The sequence below is a fragment of the Symphodus melops genome (assembly GCF_947650265.1).
Source record: "Symphodus melops genome assembly, chromosome: 10".
Classification (NCBI taxonomy): domain Eukaryota; kingdom Metazoa; phylum Chordata; class Actinopteri; order Labriformes; family Labridae; genus Symphodus; species Symphodus melops.
This window is the reverse complement of record NC_136700.1, coordinates 4,237,665-4,259,268: the sequence shown is the minus strand read 5'-3', so window position 1 is coordinate 4,259,268 and position 21,604 is coordinate 4,237,665. Positions and strand designations below refer to the sequence as shown.

The 21,604-nt window shown below is 39.0% G+C and overlaps 2 protein-coding genes across 2 annotated transcripts in view; both read right to left on the bottom strand.

The window, feature by feature from the left end:
• b3glcta (beta 3-glucosyltransferase a) overlaps positions 1-2,310 on the bottom strand; it is a 52,041-nt gene extending 49,731 nt beyond the window's left edge. The window contains exon 1 of the mRNA XM_079353958.1: positions 2,011-2,310. Within this exon, the coding sequence (XP_079210084.1) occupies positions 2,011-2,077 (67 nt within the window). The 5' untranslated portion in view covers positions 2,078-2,310. The remainder of the gene's footprint in view (positions 1-2,010) is intronic.
• Positions 2,311-5,733: 3,423 nt separating this feature from the next.
• wdr95 (WD40 repeat domain 95) lies at positions 5,734-21,273 on the bottom strand (the record flags this gene model as incomplete). The annotated part of the gene is made up of 29 exons (XM_079354230.1): positions 5,734-5,989; positions 6,107-6,285; positions 7,414-7,502; positions 8,258-8,297; positions 8,408-8,540; positions 9,082-9,140; positions 9,240-9,320; positions 9,413-9,575; positions 12,897-12,956; positions 13,343-13,388; positions 13,473-13,527; positions 13,626-13,705; positions 13,800-13,906; positions 14,092-14,194; positions 14,467-14,618; positions 15,010-15,115; positions 15,202-15,442; positions 15,924-15,993; positions 16,169-16,286; positions 17,052-17,098; positions 17,204-17,249; positions 17,332-17,424; positions 17,561-17,646; positions 18,161-18,388; positions 18,915-18,980; positions 19,151-19,234; positions 19,312-19,365; positions 20,569-20,827; positions 21,206-21,273. 29 exons carry the CDS (start codon positions 21,271-21,273, stop codon positions 5,921-5,923), a joined length of 2,982 nt encoding a protein of 993 aa, XP_079210356.1. The 3' UTR covers positions 5,734-5,920.
• Between the last annotated feature and the right edge of the window lie 331 nt (positions 21,274-21,604).

The window sequence follows — 21,604 nt, the reverse complement described above, 5'->3', positions numbered from 1 at the left end:
CTGGCAGAGTGTGTCAGACATTCACCTCAAGCCCACATAACAGTACACCATTTTTTTTTTTAACTGTGTTCAAATTTATTCCACATTTCCTGAGAGAATTCCTTCTCTTTCTCCCTCCAGAACGTTTCACTTCATTGTAGTATGTCTTTCTCCACAATCAAATGCATACTGTGTGGAGCTTAAACACCTGCCACAATTGAAATGCAGCCCGTGTGGACAGAGACAGAGAGCTGTACAGCCTCAAACTGGGAGGTGAAGCTCCTCACCCTGACTGAACTGCAAACAGCACCAGTGACAGTCTGTTGAAGCCTCATGGACGACATCATTGAAAAACAGCAGAGGTGGCTCCCTAATGTCACCAGACTGGACACTCTCCAGACCTCAGCTGAGCCTTGATGTTAGGTCCATGAATATTACATACAGGGGGAGCAGACAGGCAGCCTTGTCAGAGTCTGAAGCCTGACTAAATGTTCTTGACTCTGAGCCAAACACAGACAAAGCTCTCGCCCATGCTCAGAATCTACCACTGGATTACTGCAGTGACCCTGGCTCCAAAAACCTACCCAGACAGCTTGAGTGACGTATGTCAAGTTTGCTGCCTCTTCAGGTTAATTTAAACAAAACACCTCAAGCTCATTCAATCCAAGACAAACACTTTGTTAACCTGCAACCATGAGAGAAGAGACTGACCGTATACAAATTGTGACTATTTGTTTAATTGCAGAAGATGTCTAAAATGATTACAGCTGTTTTCTACAGGCAGTAAGCATGAGCGGAGGTAAGCAGCGAATACATGTAAATAAGCAGAGAATAAGTGACAAGCTCATTATCGAAGTCTAGTCTAATGAAAAATAAATAAATGTGAAGAGAAGCTATTTCTTGCAGCACTGAGATTTGTAGATTTTGCCTCTAACAGTTTTACACGTGTTCTTAAACCCAACCGTGTTTCATTATTTATTTTAATTTGCCCAGGCTCTTTCCAGCAATACTAACATATTTGAAATCCTTGTGTACTCTTTTTTTTTCAGTTATGAACAATTTCCAGTCCTGACAGGGCAGGCGGAGTGTCCTGTGCTGTGTGAATTGTTCTCATTCTGCTCTGGAGGACATCCACATGCTTCACTGCGATTGTGCATTACTGGCGTGTTTCTGTCCACATAGTGTGCTGCACACCAGTTCATGGACAAATGACACACCACTAAATAGAATCTGTGTTTGCACTGTGCAGAGCATAATCATGACCACAGCCCACTGTATAGCCTACATATTAATGTTAATAACAGTTAAAGAATAATCCTGTGGTGGTTAAAACATGCTCTTATTGGGGGGAAATTCAATTCGCCTTTATTGATTGAAGTTTAACTCAATGTTAATTTTGTCAAATTGATATTTAAAGTGCAATAACACTCTTTCAACTGCCATGTAAAAGTGTGAAAATTATTATTATTGTTGTTACAAGTAATAACCTATCAAATAGCTTTGGCTTTTAACCCTCTGTGTGTACATTCACGGTGCACATAAAGACATGGAAGTAAATAGGAGTGTCTTCCTGCGTACAGCAGCGTCTGCTTTACATGCGTTTGTCATCACGCTTGCTTCTGTCGTTTTAAGCTCGTGCGTCAGAATGAAACGACTGAACGCCGCCACAACACATCTCAACACTAAATAGAAGCTTTAATACATTTTTTAACGTGACTGACTTTCTTGCAAACTTACAATCACCGGTCTGCATAAACTCACATGGCAGGCTGTAATTACAAATCGCCTTCCAACTCCTCAGGAAGTTGAGAGGAATCATGGCTCCGCACTTCTCAAACACTTGAAAATTTACACTCGCAGTTCATCTCTCCTCGCCGCTTCTACTAACACTGTTTTTTCGGCGCTGCTCCATCGCTTCTTTCGCCACACAAGCTTCTCATTTGACAAACGACACAAACTGTTTACTGTTTGGGTTGTCTCTGACACGCAGCTGCCACGACTTGGAGATTAGAAAGTAAAGTGAGCACTTACAGAGCGAGAGGAAAATCCAGCAGCAGCCTGCCACTTTGTGCCCGATATAAGGCTTGTTTTTCAGCATCCTGGAGGAGTCCTGTGAGCGGCGGAGGAGGTGGAGAAAGCTCGCAGAGCATGAGCTTTGTGACAGTGTTACAAAGAAACACAACAGGGCTTTTTCCTTGTCACAGTTTTACGGAAAACGGGGAGTGGGTTTGAGCTTTAGAGGAAGGAGGCATCCCCCGTTTTCAGCGCGAGGCGCAGGGACGCGCTCTGCTGGCCGGATGAGTACACTGAGCTCAGCTGACAGGCTGGCAAGCGCGTGCAGATGGGAGTTTACAGATGTTGCGTTCAAGTGCCTCCGGGAAATTCCGCCATATGAGCAGCAGATGTGGAATCGACCTTTTCAAAAATGAATTGACTAAAGTGATGTTCTGCCTTTTTCGAGAAAAGCAGCTTTAGACTCAGCCAACAGCCTATAGAAGTAGGATATTTAAATATAAATATACCTTTACACATGTCATTAAGATGATCGATGGTGGTTAAAACACAGAAAATGCTACTCAAATGCTACTAGTGAATTTGCTATGCTACTTTGCTTATTTCAACAGGTTTGATCTGTGAACTGTGAAAATGTTTCAAAGTTCTGTAGGCCCTTTCAGTTTTGGTGAGTCAAAACACAGCTTGGCTTTATTTACAATAAACTAAAACACAACATACAATTTCACATGTCAAACACACCTAAAACTAGATGTTAATAATGACCACTTTGCATTAAGATATTGCCAATAGCATGTATCATGTAGGAAAACCATACATGTTGTTATGTATACCTGTGAGTTTCATGCTTCAAAAGATAAAAATAGATTTTTATTTGGTATTAATAATATGGTTCATTTGAAGAAAAAAAAGGGGGAAAAAAGCTCATTTATGAGAACCAGCATAGTCTAAGGGAATGCTTTACTGAGGGCTATAGTGAAGCTGACAACATGATGATACAGTTTAAATCATGTCTACTTTGATAGCTGTATGATGTGTTGTCCTTGATGTGCAGATGTAGAAACAATATGTCAGACATCCTTTGAAGGCATCATTCTTGCTGATGAGTTTTGACAGATCAGTCCAGAGTTGGAGCTATGAACAAGTCTCCACCACAGCTTGAAACAAAAAAAAAAACAAGACATGTCTCCCTGAATTTTCCCTCCTGTGACAAGAAATGAAAGAGCACATTTGTGGACACTGATGGTTACTTGACTTTACAGAGACATGTCAGATTTTCTGGTTTCATGAGTGCTGGCAAAAGAAACAGCTCACTGTCACTAAAGCAGCTACATGATTTGTTTGATGAATTCTTGGCTCTGTCGTCTTGATCTTTGATCTAGTCTTCATGAGAATTTCATGTCAACATCACACTTTTTTTCTCCAGCCTGGGTGTAACTGAAGCATGTGGATTGGAGAATGTTGTGACCTATAATTACAATGTATCCCACCCAGACTAATTCTGGCTTTGTGGGTTAAAATGACTCCATCCCTATATTCACTGAGAATGTGTGAGTCACCCAGAGCCCCCCCTGATTTGGATCTGTGTGTGTAATTATAGCTACATGGTAGGGCCGAGTGTTAATATTGAGCCCAATCAAAATAAAAATGGTGTATAACATGCCCTCAGTTACTCGTAGTTCTTTTGTGTGTTAACATTACATCGCACTTGCACCAAATAATAAGGGTATTCTGCAGGTAATTACAGGTACCCACTGTATGTTATGTCTTTGCAGACACTAAAGGAACACAGCTCTTTTACCTGCTATTTATAATAAGTGTTTTGAGATAACAGTTTTTATGAATTGGTGCAAAACAAATAAAGAATAATTGACTGAGTGTATGAACTTATATACCCTGATCTCCCCTTCCGCTAAGTCAGAGCTGAAAGCTCTCTATTCTCCAAAGTCACACAGTTATTAAATATGACTGGGCTGGGAAAGACTTAAAAGGTTCTATTTCAGAGAATCAATCTATAAAATATAACGTTGATAAATTAAAAAGGTATACATGCTTACATTAATAAAACATGAAATGCAGAAGAAACTTCAGCAGAGCCAAGATGATACATTTTCAAACATTGATAATACATCATATCTGAAAGCTTAAATAATTACTCATACAAACTAAAGCCTTTGTTATTGAGACAGTGGTTGTTTTACTTTTCATCTGATACTACATAACACTGCTCTGACACATAGAAACCTACACTGTAACTAAATTTCCTGTTAAATACAGAAAACTACTGGCAGCTCCATCTGCCAGGTTGAGACTGTTATTCTAAATTTTACTTACTGTAATCTACAACTACAGTTTATTACTGTAAAAATATAACAGTACTGTGCTGTATGGAAAAGTAACATAACAGTATTATACTGTAAGCTTTTTGGTTGCCATTATACTATCATTTTACAGCTCCTGCAGCATTCTCCATAAAAACAATATTCTGTTAAATAATGTAGAATGTAATATTTAATGAAGTTTTACATTTAAAAATGAAACCTGAAAATTGCTAGCACAAAAAATTATCTGACAAAAGATGGTCTTACATCATTAGACATTTATTAAAGCTGAGCATTTTCAGTATCCATAAAAAAAGGGAGATTGGCTAAATGGCGATTCAGCGTTGTTGCCTTTTTGTGGACAAGCTTCCCCGTCTTCTTTGAAAACACCTTCTGATCTGTAGAACATGCAAATGCACGTGATGTGAATTTAGACTAAACTCCGCTTTGAGAGGACAAGGCTGACACTTCAAAGTTGAGAGTTTGTAAAACTCCAACAGCAATCTGGCAAAACATAGTTAAGATTTTAATTAAGTGGATTTGTATACATCCTCTGTACCACTATTGTGACACAGTTATTAAAACAAACGAGTTAAGGGAACTTTTTAAATGGTTGATTTAAAAAAAAAAAGAAAATTAATGAAATCATAATTTCATGACTAATTAGCAATTTGAAAATGTTTACCATGAAGCTGCTGACTTTGGAGCCTTCTTACCAAATACATCCGCCAGCAGCACCTGTAAACACTGACAATGCATGGAGAATGAACTAAAGCAGGGCCTTTTGGGGTTTGTAAACCAAACCTGTGCAGTACGTCAACATACTACTGTAAGGTATACATACGAGCACTCTCTTAATTTTGTATTCTTTTGGTAAATATTCTGTAGAATTATTTAGGAGAAAATCACTCAGTATAGTGGTCTAAATAATTCCAAAGGAACACCAAGAAAATGTGCCTACCCTCACAGGCTGATGTCATGAATGTCACACTTTACACCTATCAAGAGTCTACTAATAAGAGCAGCCTGAATTTTGTTAAGCAGCATCAACGTAAACAAATAGATCTTGCAAAAAATTAAGAAACCTTTTACGAGAATCTATTTGCATTATTAAAATAGTTTTTCAAGGCTTAAATCCATCCAATATTTTACCTCAGAAAATATATAAAGGTTTGATCATATTCAGTACAAGTTCTCATTCACTCGTTAAACTGTTCCTTGTCCTTATAGAAAGCAAGTACTGCAATGCCCCACTTTCCAAATTGTGATCGATACAGTTTCCCTTTATTCAGTTGACTCCTGTTCCTCAGTACTGCTTATGAAAGGATCGATAGCAGCGGGGGAGAGGTCAGGTCTTACTCTGGGGTTTGGTGGCTCCCCTGTATCAAAGCCTTTCAGAGCACTGTGGTTCGATAGCTTGTTAGTATGCCTGACAGTTTCACAACACAGCCTGAAATGCAAACGAAGCCACACTGAATCTAAATATAAATCTGTCACTTTTCGAGCCGAGTCTGGCATAAGACTTGCATTGCGTATGTACAGTATTTTTTGCTGTTGTAATGGTTATAACACACCCACTCTTGTGTTCCTCTGGGTTCAGCTGGCTTTTAATCTTCCTCAGTGTCTGTGTCACTGATGGATGTTGGAGGAAGTCTCGGCTTACTGTGAATCTCTGACTGCAATTATGTCGCAAGAAGAGCAGGTTCAGTTCAGTTTAACAATTCGAGGAAAAGAGACAGTGGGTAAAAAAAAGGCAGAACTCAGATAATCATTTGTGAACTAAAGTAGCTAACCTTAAGTTCCCCTCTAAATGTACCAGTGTTGTCAGGATTGATGGCATCAGAAAGATGTGTTTTCAAAATTTCATGGTCTGGCATACTCAGAGGATCAGTCAGAACCTCATAGGGGACCGCAGGATGCTTCCAGGAAGAGGGGATGTGGATGCTCCAGCTCTCATACTGCCCAAAGGTCCCTGTGGATGAAGAGCAAAGGTCTCGGCTTTAATGTTTTGACATATTGCACAGCATGCCGCTGAAGGAATGTAACACTGTCAAAACTGTGTCTTCCTAAAATGTCACAATGTCTGAAGCCATTCGAGATCATTTGGCTGCAGCAGTGCCCTACTGTGCAGCACACCTCCTACAGACCATTTGATAAATAAGGTATAACAGGGCTGGCTATAGGTTGTTTGTCAGACAAAACTGAAGATTGTAAACTTCAAACAGTGAAAAACTGATATTTATGGCCTTAATGTTTTTGCTTGTTATCTTGAAGGAGCTATGGTTGCATTTCCTCTGTATTTGCTCAAAGAAGCAAAATACTCTTCCCATGTCTGACCAGGAGCATTTAAAGAAACACAGTGGGATGTTGAGATGAGAGTTCCCATGTGCTTTAAGTTTAAAAGCTTTAAAGGAACAGTTTGACCTTTTGGGAAAAAGAAAAGTTAAGTAGGAAAAATACACCCCTCTCATAGCTCTGCTCTTCTTATGAAGCTTCAGCCAGCAGCCTGTAAACCGAGTTTACCTACCCTTATCTACCAGCATCTCCGACTAAAGTCTTATCTGACTTTTGTTCAAATGTACATTTACCAAACTGTTCACGTGTGTTTGTGAAGATTAAAAGCAGAGCTACACTTCCTCTTTGTTTGCAAATATAAAATAAAACCTCATCAAATGTAAAGCTATTAGCCATGTCCCTTATCGTTGGCTACAAAGAAAGGTCAAACAGCTGTCCTATATGTTCACATGGCAAACACATTGTTGAACTTTTTGACATACTGTACACCTAAAGATTACCTTCAAGGCAAAGAACAATGAAGCCTACATGCAATTTGTTTTGTGCACATTGTACTAGAAGTTTACAAGGCGTCTACACAGAGAAGAGGAAGAGGAGGAGGAGGATGGAGGGTCTCATAGTTAATTTTTCCTAAAATCCCCCTCATGGTTCAATCCAGCTACTTAACGTCACTCTGGAATAAACATGCACATCAATTACAGCATTTCCACCTTAACTGTGGCACCATGCTTAAGATTAATACTATTTACATGAACATTAATATAGTCCAGACGGAGCGGATTGACGGATGCTAAATGACACCCACCTATGAATTCTCCATGTGCACTCCACAGGCGCACTGTGTAGTCTGTAGATGAGGTAAGCACCACTTGATCACTGTCAACAATCTGCAGGCTGGACCAGAGTAAAGAGACACTAGATGAAATGAGAGACGGCGTTTCTGGCAGAACACTCTAAATCAAACGCTCTGTTGGGTGATCTGCATTGTGGGCAGCACCTCACTTACACAGACACACACAGACACACACACTTCTACACTGTAGAAGAGGGAAAGTTAATGTTTCTGTTGCCATGACGGCCCTGAGAATGATGGACCGCACTAAGGATGCTTTTACAAGAAGCTTGAAGTACGTATAAAGCTAGTTAAGTGTTGGATTCAAACTACGTTCAAACTGATATCTGACTGTTGCTCAATGACTTTAGTTATAGTGAGAGGATGAGACTATAAAAGGCCTGTAAGAAGTCAGATCAAAGGTCAACCTGTAATAGGGCAAGTTGACTTAAATGCTTAAATTGGCTGGGACTTTCACCTAACAGATCAGGGATCTTGTAAAAACGCCAGGGACTTAAATTCTATCTTGCATAGCTGATGTTTCACTCAAACCATCTTGTTGTGTTCTTCACTTGATACATTGGTGCAGTTTGTTATAGCACACTGAACCTTCTAGTGGTCACAGCAAAAAAATGATTGATCAATGCACTATCGGGATGGCTGAGTAGAAAAATGCTGCTAGGAGACTTTTCTCTGGCTAATCTCTGGATTCACATGGGACACTATAGCTTAATCTGAGGTTAAAGTGAATGAACTCCTGCTGAGAGCAGTGAAGGTTAGATGGACTTAATCTCCCCCCCCACTCCACCATTCCTACCCAGTGATTCTGCTGGTGTGAGCTCTCCAGAAGTTTTCAGCTGAAAGAAAACAAAAACAGAAACAGAAATCTCAAATATGTGCTTGTAAAAGAATCACATTTTATTCTCCTTGCATGTCAAATCAAAGTCAAAAAAGAAAGTGTGCTTACCTCTAAGAGTTTTCTGTTCAGGATCAAAGTTCTCTATGTTGTAAACATAGATGTAACCAATTAGATCCGCAGCATACAGCAACATTTCCTTTTCTGTTTTTGCCATTTTAGTAATTTTTTTTTTTAATCTTGACTGCAAAAACACAAGACATTAGACTTATTAAGTAATTTGCAATTATAGCACCGACACTATTTATTGGCTTTCTTCTATTCAAACTAAAAGCAAAAAAAAGACACAATCAAACATTAGTATCAGACAGTTTTTCCCCCTGTGGTGACTAAACTCTTGAAGGCAGTCTAAATACATCCCCCAGGTAAAAAATCGAAATAAAAAATTGAAATAAAATACAATACCACTTATCATGTAGAAATGAAAGAGCATAAAGTAAGAGCTTTTGTAAAATGTAAGCATGCAATGCCACACAAAAACAAAGAAATGCTTTTTCTGCTTTATGAGAGACTTAGTGTAGTTCTCCCTGTTTTGGATATGAAGGGACCCTGCTTCGCATTACAGAGCTCTAATGACTGTACCTGCAAGTTATTTAAAAACAAGAGCGAAGCAAGGAACCTGTGATCTTTCTGTTTGATCAGCAGTTTAGCATTGGAAGAAGACTCCTATTTCTCTTGATAACAGAAAGTGAAACCAAGAAATGAGGTTGAATCAATTATCTTACAGCTTTGAAGGTGCCGAGACATTTTCCTCCACTGAGCACGTCCCAGAGATTTATATCACCTTTAAAAAGAGAGGATACATTGTAAAAGTGTATTGACAAGTATTATGGAAGGATATAAAGTGCAATCATGCAATGAATTTGTGGTTTATAACACTGACCTAAAGCCCCAGATGAGAGGAGAGCTGTAGTCGAGGAAAACTGCTTTAGGAAAATGATGCTTGGAACGCTTGTATCCAAACCTGTTTGACAGAAAAAAAAACCATAAAATAGATAAATAAATAAATGCTATAACCCGAGTTTTTAATATATTATAGTGATGTACCCAAATTACTTCCAGACTTTTTTGGATCATTCAGATGAGGGCTGACAAAACGACACTGTATACGTCCAGAGACGACATTCCACACTATAATCTCTCCATCATAGCTGCTGGTGGCGAGGAGAGACGGAGGGCACTGTGTCACGCATAGGATGTCGTCCTTATGGCCGTTTTTCTGAGGAAAGGAAAGATTTGAGTGTTTAAAGAAATGTCACCCCTTTCCCATGATCCTCTCTCATTTTGGGGCAAAAGCTTTTTTTTGTTTGCTAACCAGCTAGCAGCAGGTTAGCGTGTTTGGAGAGTTTGTCTGTCACTTGAAAACTGCTAAAGCTATCTTTCTTACAAGCTTTATTTGCGCCTTTGCTTCTCAAAGAGCCAAAACACATTTTACCTTTGGACACAGGGAAGCATTTTCCAGATTTTATATTCAGCTAAACTAAACTGACAGTCTGGTAACTTACTGACATTTTAAAGACATGATGGTGGCATCAATCTTCCTATTCAACTCTTGCCAAGAAAGCAACCAAGCTTAAATGCCAAAATGTCAGTTTAGCCACGATTATAGACATTGCATGCCTCAAAGAACAAGTAAATTTCATAAAGTTCACCAGTCTATCAGCCAAAAAACTTCAGCAAAAATCTCCTTGAAGGGCAAAGAAATGAATGAAATATGTTTTGACTCTCTTCAAGTCCCATAAAAATGTCAAAGAGTTGTCACTGAGTTTTTGTTTTGGCTTATGGTACTCTGGCCAAGTGTGACACACATTGTGGATCAAGAACTGACTTGATGTCAAACCCTGAGTGCACGGACATAAAAGGAATATTCTGCTCGGTGCAATGATGCCAACAAGGAACAGATTTCAGGAAAAGCAGATGACAGTTATGACTTCAGCACTGGCAAAGTTAAGTTGCTCTAAATTGTCCTCCACATCAAATTGAAATATTTAGATGAACTGAGCCAATGTTTTAGTTTTTAATGAGATGCATGACAACACTGGCCATCTGGAGGGACAGAAAAATCCACTATGAAACCGAGGCTTTGTGGATAAGGGAAATAGAGTGACCTATAAAGAGCAAGCCATTGATCTTCCTCCTGCAGGCCATTAATGAAAAACTATTTCAAGAGAGGGCTCTGTAGATAATCAAAGGGGTCTCTTTTCTTACTGGCCTCTGTAAATGCAATCTTTCGGCTCTGTTAATGGACCTCTTTGAGGGTGAGTGTAACCAGCAGCCATAATGAAAAAGATGGAGGGGAAGTCTGCGTCACCTCCATGGATCATGCAGTGAGAATCAATTATCCACCAACAGAGAGAGCAGTGCCCCGCTGTCAGAGGTAACCTGACCATGTTATACACACTAAATTCAACAAAGTAGCTGTAATATTTAATGTTTTTATAGTGAACTCTTTGTACAGCTTTGTGTCAATATTAGTAGATATGTTTTAATTATGATTTAAAAATCTAGTTTTATATGAATATTAATCCTGAACCAGACTTAAAATGTGTTTGAAAGACAACGTCAGATAACTGTGAAAAATGTCAACATCTTTTGGCATGCTTGGAACAGATATCGGAGGTATAGCTACAGATAAGTGCCAATGACTTTGGAGATCCTTGTATTACTTTTAAATGCTTTGTTGGTTATAAAAAAATGCCAAGACTACCAATGTGTCATCCATTGGATCATGTGCTTATAGCTATAGCCATTGTTAACATGCTAATATGTTAAAGTAGGACAGAGAATAAAGCTCAGCATCAGTGCGTTAGCAAGACTCTTAGCATTTTAGCATTCGCACTGCTGTGTCTCAGTATGGGTTGCCTGTTTGTGTCAGGATGCAGTGTTTTCAGAAAACTGTGTGATAGGTGTAGCATTGACAAAGAAGGAACCCTCGATTTGAGACCTGTTTCTGACTCACAAACAGCAGCAGATATGACTCACTTTTGGGCAATGACAATTTAAATTTCATAGATGGATAGAGAAGTTTGAATCAGGGTAGCCTCTGGATTGCCCTTGCATTTGCCCCAATCGTAGTTATTATTGAATTGTATCAAATTTGCATGATATTTACCTTTGGAAAAAAATGTTGTCCGAAGGATGGATTTTCTATTTAAATACATATTTATAATCTGACTCAATAATCAATGAAGAGGAAAAGAACAGAACATCAGCAGTATTGGCAGTTTTCTGACGTGCTTTGCATTATAATATTGTGACATTTTAGAGGATTGAATCATCCATCTTTCTAAAGGGGATTATTCATGAAATATCTCTGTAACTTTAAAATTGCTAAATAAATATGCAACATGACTTTTCTTTACAAAGTAATCCTGAAATATTTTTCTTCAACAAACAAAAAGGAAAAAACACAGGGGATATAAAAACTGACGTTCCCCTTTGAGACACTGTGACGAGAGCGCACATAGGGCACTTGGTGCACACCTTCTGATCTGAAATGAGTCAGTGATAAAAATCATCTTTTCAGTTCAGTGACAGCATGAAGCAGAGCCTGTCACACACTACAGGTAGTGACAGGTCAAAGCTGGGCTGCACAGAGCCTCAGACACAGAGCGAAGCTGTGTGATGTTAGGACATCAACAGAGATGTGGGGGAAAAGGATTCATAATAAAATATGTAAAGAACAATATGGGTACAGAAGGACATTTACAAAAAGAAACTGAATGAAGATAATGAACAGAAATTCTGAAAGCAAAGGCTACTTAACAAGGTGAAGGACAAATTCGAAGGTGGAGGACTATAAAACTGGTTGCTCGAGTTTAAAATGTGTCTGCAGGCGATACTGCACAGTAGGGCAGAGATCAGGGAGGCTTTGTTACCCATCTCTCGCTCCCTCCCTCTGAGGGTTACTTTTGCTAGTCAGCAAAAAATTATTCTTGGGACCAAAGAATGAAGTTTCCTCTGCATGTCTGACTAATATAAAAACAGAACCTGCAGGGAAGCTTTATCTTCACGGTTCTTTAGATGCACTCATGTTCATGGCCAGGTAAGGATACAACTGGACAAGAAACCCTTCTTTGTAATGCACAAAGTGGGGATCATTTTACTATTCAATGTGCTAATAGATACCTAAATTGCCTAAATCTCAAACCCTTTCTGCACTTACCTTGTGGCTCTAAAATGGAGTAGAAAGCACAACATTATCTCAGGAATGCTGAAACATAGAAGTAAGAATAGATTGGAAATATCTAAAAAAATGTTAATGTGCTTCTGATCGTCCCAGAACTTGAAACTTTGACTCTTCTTTGTATGTTTTTTAAACACAAAAATACTCTCAAGCAACTAAAACCTTTGTCTGTTTTGCCACTGTTTCTATAAATGTAGAAATAATTTGTTTTTCTGCCTCTATTGTAGCCTGCCTGATTGAATGTCACAGAGGCATGCAAACGCACAGTAAGAACATATTGAAGCGCTTCTGAAATTAGGTCTTCATAAACAGCTTTCCTCAGAGGCATTGTCAAGATAGTTTGCTGTGAATCACCAGATCATCCTGCCAGGAAGGTTGTGGCCTCTGGATATGATGGAGATCCTCAGGTACGTCCTGATGAAATACAGATCCACAGTCAGAACTTTTTACACCACAATGGTAGGTTTGGATTATGAAAATAGCTGCTGGAAGACTGTTGACATTAAAAATCACATTAACCAGACAATCAAAGAAAGTGTCATGGACCATGAAGCATAAACAGGGAGTTTGGTTTCTCTATTGTCTGGTTTTATAATGAAATCCAAACAGGCTATATGTGTGAAAAGACCTATCAGGAGTTTTTATTATTGCTGTTTCATATTGGATTTCAGGTTATTATTACAATGTAAACAAATGGAAATGGGAAGCAATATGATGGTGGGAAGGAGGAATTGGAGAAATAATTGGAAAGGGATTCATGAAACACAACTGACAAATAATACCTTTTCTTTTGTACTCACTGAATAAATGTCAATCTTCCAGTCCCGGCCGACAGATATCACATAGCTGCAAATATCAATAGCACAAACTCAACATGGATTAGAACTCACACTGCCAAGAAAGCTTTCCAAATGTCAAACCTTTACTCACAAATTCTTGCGAACTTGCAGAGAGATGCAGTCGCACACCTCATTACAAACGGCATCTGTGGGAAAGATTCAAATGAATTACTTACAATGAATTGTTTGTACTTCATTTCAAACTGTTCATGTAATTGATTAAAAAAAAATGTAGATGATAAACCCTTTTTCAGTGTCTTCAGGCACTGGCCGTTGTTGAAGTTCCAGATCTTCAAACAGCCATCTCTTCCACCTGTGACAAGTCTGCAAGCACAAGAATGTGCTTGTGGTTGATTTTATTTCATAAAAAAATAAAAATAAAAAATAAAAATCACAAGCTCATTTTTTTTCACTGTACCGTCTCCCTTTGGGGTCAAAGGTCATACATGTGATGGCGGACAGGTCATGTGTTCCGCCAAACTCAAAAAGCTGCCTCCCTGTGTCAAAATCCCAGACCTTCACCACCTGAAACCAGGAATGTTTGGAGATTATCGTTATCACTGACAACCGCGGCTACTACTACTACTATACTACCTCCGCTGCATTTTAAAAGAGAGAGAAACACAAATGACATATTCTTGGTTTAAAAAGAGTGATATTTGAAGATGGCCATCTGTTTCATCATTTTTGTAAGATATTCTTTTACTCACTGAGCCCTCCGTGCAGCTCACGACTTGACGAAACTCCTCACTGTAGCCGCAACACGTTACAGGCTCATTATGTGAAACAGTCAGGCGTCTGTGAAGCTGCGACCTAGCAGAGCGAAAAGATAACAAAATGAATAACGGGGAGATTATTATAAATGAGTGGGCTGAAAAGAAATCGTAAATTATGTATATCTTGAGTGAAAGTAGGACTTTTTGAGCCTTTAAAAGAAAATCTTCAAAATCATCAGATGTCTTTTTGTTTTAGAACCTCCCCAACACAGTCATTCTTAAATGAGTTCAGTGGGGGGAATATTTTCAGATTACCTCCGGAGTATATTGAATCTATGATGAATTAAACACAAGGGCCTGAAAGCCAACCTTCTCTTCAGGGAGAGCACGGCCATGCAGTCTGCAGCAATGTATAGAGATTTCAGAGCAGAGGAATACGAGCATGCAGCTATGTCACCACGAATCCCGCTGGATTTTGGGTCTGCTGTAAACAGGCAACACTGATCCTGGATACCCCAGATCTGAGGAAGACATTAACAAGGAAGACTTTGCATCATTTGGTAAAGGTAAAGCATTGCCAGACCCAATAAGTTACAAGTGAAAGTAATAAGTTTAAAGTTTTACTTTTTTTTTGTTACTGTATATGCAGCACTTCACCGCTGGATGTGAGTTACATTTTATCATTTTTAATCTGCAAAGGATAGTTTCTATAGAGGAGAAGGCTGTAATATTTTCCTTTGGGGAAAAATAAAAATGTTCCTTAAGTTAAAATAAAACTAAAAGTTTCTTTGTACAAAACTTGAGTGAAGCTAACTTTATCTCAATATGTGCATAGGTTTGAAGGAAATCAATAATTAAGAAACACCTAATAAATACTTCTCAATTTCAACATTAAAAGCTAACATGAATCACCTTCACAGTGTTGTCTGTTGAGACAGAAAGGATGTGACCGTCTTTTGACAGGATAAAGAGGTAGACGATGGGGGCAGAGTGACCTTTCAAGATACCAGTCGGTTTCCTGAAAGGAAAACAAATAATATGAGGTGTGTTTTTGAAATTAATGCTACTATCTTTAATGAATCCCACTGAGCTCTGGTTTTTCACCCAGAAAAATGAGGGTTCCACATGCGTATGAGTCTGTCCATGCCTCCTGTGACCAGCAGGCTGTGCTTCTGGCAGAGGTCAAATGTCTTAACCCCTTTGTAGACGCTGAAAACTGTCTGGTCACATGATGCCCGTAGCTGTGGAGTCCAGCTCAGTTGGATCTTCTTAATCTTCCCTTCATAACAGGCCTCTCTGATCTCAATCAGCTGCTGCTCGGCATCTGTTAGAGGCAGCATGCTGCCTTCAGGAGAAAAAAAAAGAGATTTTATTACAAGGCCACATGCATCAATCAAAATATGCTTTTGGGGCGAGGGTAAGTCATTATTAGAATAAATGACTGAGCTGGCTAGTGGACATGGGCGATCAACCAGGCACACACACACAAACACACTATACACATCCTGGCATTGATTGCTGCATTTGTGATGGATGAGTCATCAACAGTCATCCCTCATAACTCTGCTATCATCAGGATGCTTAATGTTCAACTCCGACTTTAATTACTGCACATTGTAGATTAAAAACACTTCGACTACCACTACAAGCATTCTTCAGTTTTTCTTCTGGATCTTAAATCAAAGAGAACGTGCATTTTGAATGGACATACAGTTATGTGTTTTAGAAACACATCACATTGTTAAAAGTAGTGTAGCTTATCCTAACGGTTGCAGAAGATGCCAAAAAACTAAACAAGCTGAAAAAACAAGCTCAACAAAAATTACCTATGACAAGAGAGGAAGATTCGTCATTCGATGAGGAGACAACAGCTTGAAAACTTTGAACATATTTTGCCTAAAATAAGACAGCAGAGTTATTGAGTTTTTGCAGCCTTTTCTGTTCATATAATGTTGGCTTAATGTAATGCAACTAGACAATATTTGCTGTAAAACAAAACATTTTTTGCAGATAATAAATTGTCACTGGGCTTAGCTCGAGTTGAATAAAGGTAAAAAAAATAAAAAATCACCTGTGTCACCCAGTCCTGATGAACCCTCCATCTGACAAAAGTCACATTCGGAGAAAGCACTGCATTGTCTATCGCTATGTTGGGTATATTTTCAACTTTTGGTAGTTTATGCCACAATCTATAAAAACACAGAAGTTAAGATTTGCTGTCAGGAATGAGAGTCGCAGCCTCACATACAGAACCTGTAATTGTTTTGATTGGCAGGAAAGCTATAGCGAGCGAAGGTAGCACTTTCCAGCACACTTTAAAAGTAGCCTTTCAAACAGGATTCACAAGAGAGCTTTATATTCATGGGTTCAAACACTGCAGTGTACTTTTGTAAGCAAAACAAAATAAGCGCAGGATTACTCCTGTGAGAGACACTCAAATATCTGTGTTTTCATCCTCCAAAGAGTGATAGGCGCCACATCTGGCTATTCAGGAGATCCAGGAGTATTTTAGACTGTAAATGTATAAAACCTGATGCATTTTAATGAATGCAAAACTTACTTCTACTGTTATATAGACACTACATACCAGTTATAAATGGGGTTCAAAATAAAATAGACTCCCATGCTGTTACTCCGAGGAGAGACCGATCTTTCATCTCATGCACAAGTGTTTGTTTGCCCAGGAATTACCCAAATGCTCTGCAATATTTCTCTCACTCACAGGACGCAGTCGCAAGTCTATTACCCCCTTACAAATCCCTATGACTTAAGAAAACAAACTGGGGGAGAAACAAGTCAACATGGTTCTGATTGGATGTCTCCAAGTAGTTATTTTGTCACCCAGCTGTGTAGAAAACCAAATAGTCTAATCCCTGACTTTCTCACCTCAATTTAGTGTTTTACAATAATAAATATAAGTAAATATGTGTAGGTCTTCAAAAATGCAAAATTACCTGAGGGTGTCTTCAACTGAGGATATTAAAATAATGGTCACACATCCCTGTAACATAAACACTTTAATCAACCTCTGCAGCAATAATTACGCTTAATATATCATGAAAGATTGATGTTTAGAAATCAGTTATGTTTTTAATTAAAGCAATACCTCAGTGTCTCCATACACAACATAACATTTATCAGAGCCTGCATAGCTAAAAGAAAAAACACAAACAGCATTAGTGGCTGTTATTGTGACACCTTGAAGATTTGATTACATGCAGTGTTGAAGCTCACCTGTAATCTATCGTTAAAGGGAAGGTGTCGAGTGCGTTGATCTGACAGTAAGGCTCCAGAGAGGAAAGGTCATAAAGTTGGATCTCTCTGTCCCTGCAAGATAACAAAGTTGGGCATGATAAACAAAGCCTGAGGAGCCCAGCGCCTGCAGTAAACAAAGATAGTCAATGTGCTCAATAAGTCTTTTGCTCTTTAAGTCATCTCCTGAAGCCTTTTTTTCTCTCATTACCCCGTAGCAATCATCAGCTTGTTGTACTCTGTCATCAAGCAAAAATCACTGGCCCACTTTGACTTTCTGTTTGCAGGGCCTTCTTTCTGTAAATTACATAAAAAGCATGAATCAATAGATTAAAATCACATTCAAATTTCTTATGATGGCAGACAAACATAAATGTGTGCACTTTTTGCATTATGGATACAATCAAGTTTTCTGCATTCTCTCTTCACCAAAGTTCCTCTAAAGAACTGATCGTACATCCTGTGCCCACATTTTCCTCAGTGATTGTTCACATCATGTTGCTAGAGGTAACATGATCCTTCATTAAAATCAATATAGTGTTGTATGTAACATTGCATTGTAAGTCATACACACACACACACACGTGCACACGCGCACACGCCCACACACTGCTGCTATAAGCACACCAGTCTGTGCCTAAAGCGCTCAATGTTGTTTAGGCCATTAATGATGCTCTTTTCTTTTAAACAAAAGGAACTGCTTCCACAAACACAACAGGGAAATCATAAAACAGTGAAAGATGGAAAGTGTTCTGATACAATCTAAACGATTGTATCCAATTTTTTGTTGAGCGTAAAACTATTTACATACAAACATGCGTTTGGTCTTCATGGGTTTGAGGTCAAGGCTCCAGAAGCCTATTATCCCTTCTTCTGTCACTGTGACGATGGTGCCATCATGGGTGGAGTGGATGTTTACGATGTCAACGCCCTGACATGTCCTCATTGTAGCTGGCAGAGAAAACGCCACTTGCTTACTGCGTCTGAAGGTTTCCTGCTTCTCTTTGTACTCCTGCAGCAAGTGCGTGCAGAAATCCCCCTACAAAATATTGTTCGAGTTACAACTGGTAATGTTTTCCTCACATAAACAAATGGTCCTGTACTTGTACCTGTCAGAGCCTTTATAGTCTTCTGACCGCAAGGCCTCGTGTACACTACATCTCACATTCACCCATTCACACCAACTTCGCACACTGATAGCACAGGATACAATGTGAAGCCTCATTTTTTGAAGACAAGAACACATGCAGAAGCCCTTTGGAGACATAATAAAAAGGGATGTGGAAAGGTTCTTGCGATTTTTTTGGGATTCAGAGCTGAGCAAATATGTTAGTATACAGTACACTTGGCAACAGAGAAGCTTATTAAAGCCAAATCATCAGTTCAGTTACACTTGTTCCACCACTTACGGCTGCAGGAATACCCCTGTTATATTTTATAGGGGCCTAACTGTTTTACTGCAGGTTTGCGGTGTTAGCATGCATGGAAATGTTTTATAACTGAGGCCAGGCACTCAATAAAAAGGCTGCATGCTCCGTAAGAAACAAATATCAATTTCATCTCACCCATGAAATCCTTCCTCGGCCTGAATAATCAATCTTCTTGAACAGCCCTTGAATTTGTGCGTTGCTCTGTGAAATTAAAGGAACAAAAGAACAGAGTACAATAAGACTTTTTTTTTCTGAAATAATGCAGTGATTGCAAAGGCTGGGACTTAATTGCAAAGAAAGAAAAGCAGTGAACACAGAGATGAAAGAATCTAAGAGTGAGAGATATAAAAAGAAAGGTCACACTGTCTTACTGTCTTATGCAAACCCAAACATTTTGCCACTATGCGTCCAAAACTCTTCGCATCAATGGACCTCAAGCCACCCGTTTCATATTCCTACAGAAAGAAAAAAACACAGTCAAATCTTGCAGAGATTAAAAAACAAAGTGTCAGTCTTGTTTGTAAAAGTATACCTCAAATGCCAGTTTTAGTTTCTGGAGGTTGTCGAGTGATACTGCATCATCAATCTTATAGAAAAGGTAAAGAAAGGTGACATGTTATGACATGCTTTACTTTCTATCATGCAGGTTGACTGAGAATTATAGAAGAAAAGATACACACAATAACGTATGTTCAGTGGGGGAAAAAAACTCCTTCCAGTCAACTCAAATGCACTCACCAGGAAGTTCATTAAGTCTGAGTGCTAAAAAATACAAATCAAGGTTAAGGAGGGTGCATTTTGACACAGTTTAATTATCAATAAACATGATAAGGGCTCAACCTCTGAGGAAATGACTTTCTATAATGGTCACAAAAGCCACCACCTGCTAAGTCTAGCCTCTGAGATGCTTTTACAAGGCCAAATGATGAGCCATGCTCTCTGGGTTAATGGCCTCTCTTCAATTTGGTTTCCTCGCAATGGGGTCCTTGATCCGTGACACTCTTTGATCTGTCATTAATAAATAACGGGGATAAACAGCTCTAATTCCTTATGGCTATAACAAGGGTCGAGGTTTCCCTACGGTATCTCCTGAACTGCAAAGATAATTGTTTAATCAGTCAAAGTGATAGAAGGGCTGAAACTCTTCACACAACCCTGACTGTTTTCCAAATCCCTTTATTAGAGCTGCATAACTTTGAACTCCCGAGCCTGTTCTGTCTAATCTGTCATGGCACATTGCTCATTACATAAAGCATGAGTGTGACTGACATCTGCAACTACACATACTTCAGCCACAGCATTTGCACAGTAACTCTTACATCTTTCCATCATTGCTGTCAGCTTGAAAGCTTGGATATGAGTAAGTTATTTTGAGTAAAGTTGGCTTAGCTACCGTGTTTGTGTTACTTTGGACTGAAACATGGCCTACCCAGGTTCTGGGACAGATTGTTCTGCACGATGTGCTGTCAGGCTGTGAGTAAATTGAGCATCAACTTGATTTAAAATGGCGTTTTTGACATTACCTCACATTCATTCTGCTGCTGCTGCTGAGATATGCCTCAGCTGTTGTTAACTTTAAGCTCTTTGGAAAGAGGCTGAAAACTAACCATTGCAACACTCTAGTGACACCTTGAGGATGAAAGCGGCAGCTTTAAGAGAGAAGACGTTCAGAAAGCGTGAAGATGGATCTAGATTTTTCACTGAAATAATCTAACGGTAAAAAAAAATCAATAAGGTCCCTTTAACTTTTGTTATTTGACTCTCAGATAGATGCTTCTGTAAACTGTACCTGGAGGCAGCAGAGAGTGCGAGTTGAGTCAACACTGTGGTGTTGTTGTCTCAGGATGTCTGCTTTATCTCCAAGTGTGACAGAGTGTCGTCTCCTGTTCTGTTTCAGCAGCTCTCGAATCAGCCATTCAGGCTGCTCACATCTTTCCTCACTGACACCCACTAGTGCTGGAAAGTCACCTGTGACTTTTTCACCCAGACATCCTGGCCCCGAAGTGTTTCTTCTTCTTTCCTCTTTCCTCTTCAGTTCAAAGAGGATACTAGAGGATTTAAGAAATTAGGACAAAATCTGCATTGCTGTTTTCATACCTTTTTTTTTTTTTTGTAAAAGCATACGTTTCTCACCCTAGATGTATTTTTTTAGATTGACTCAGGGCAGCCATTTAAGCATTGTCAATACCCCAAAATATAATCCAAAGAATTAAGTTCCAGGTGATCAGACCTCCTGTATTACACGTGAACAGCTCAGTGCTGCCGCAACTACATCTCCATGACAACAGTAAACATTTCCTTAACATGACAGAGAAGCAAGGCATGTCCTCAATTATGACCAATCATTTGTTATGTATGTATGTTCTTAAAATTAGTATGAGGAATGAAATAACATAATTTAGAAGAGTATTAAAATAGTAGAATACCTGGTCACACGTTGAGTTTCTAATCTTCCCGAAGCTGAAGAGGAGCGCTTTTTTTCCTGCAGAGGCATCCTGGTTGGTGTTTGTAAAAGGTTAAAATGATGCAAAATCAGACTTCATGCGTCCTATTTTCTCAGTCAGATCTCCCAGATTAATCAGGCAGATCTTGCACAAGTGTACCTGACACTAACTCTTATGTTACACCTGGGCGGAACAGGTGGCCCTTCGGTAACTAAGAAACCAAAGAGTGACAACTGAGACAACGACCAAAAGAACAGAAGAGCAAGCACTCACAAGAAAAAGAATTTTATCAACATCCAAACTCCGTTTTGACACCAAAGAGCCTTGTTGTGTTTGCTCAAGTAAATAATGTTTGATTGTTTGTGGACAATCTTTGATTGA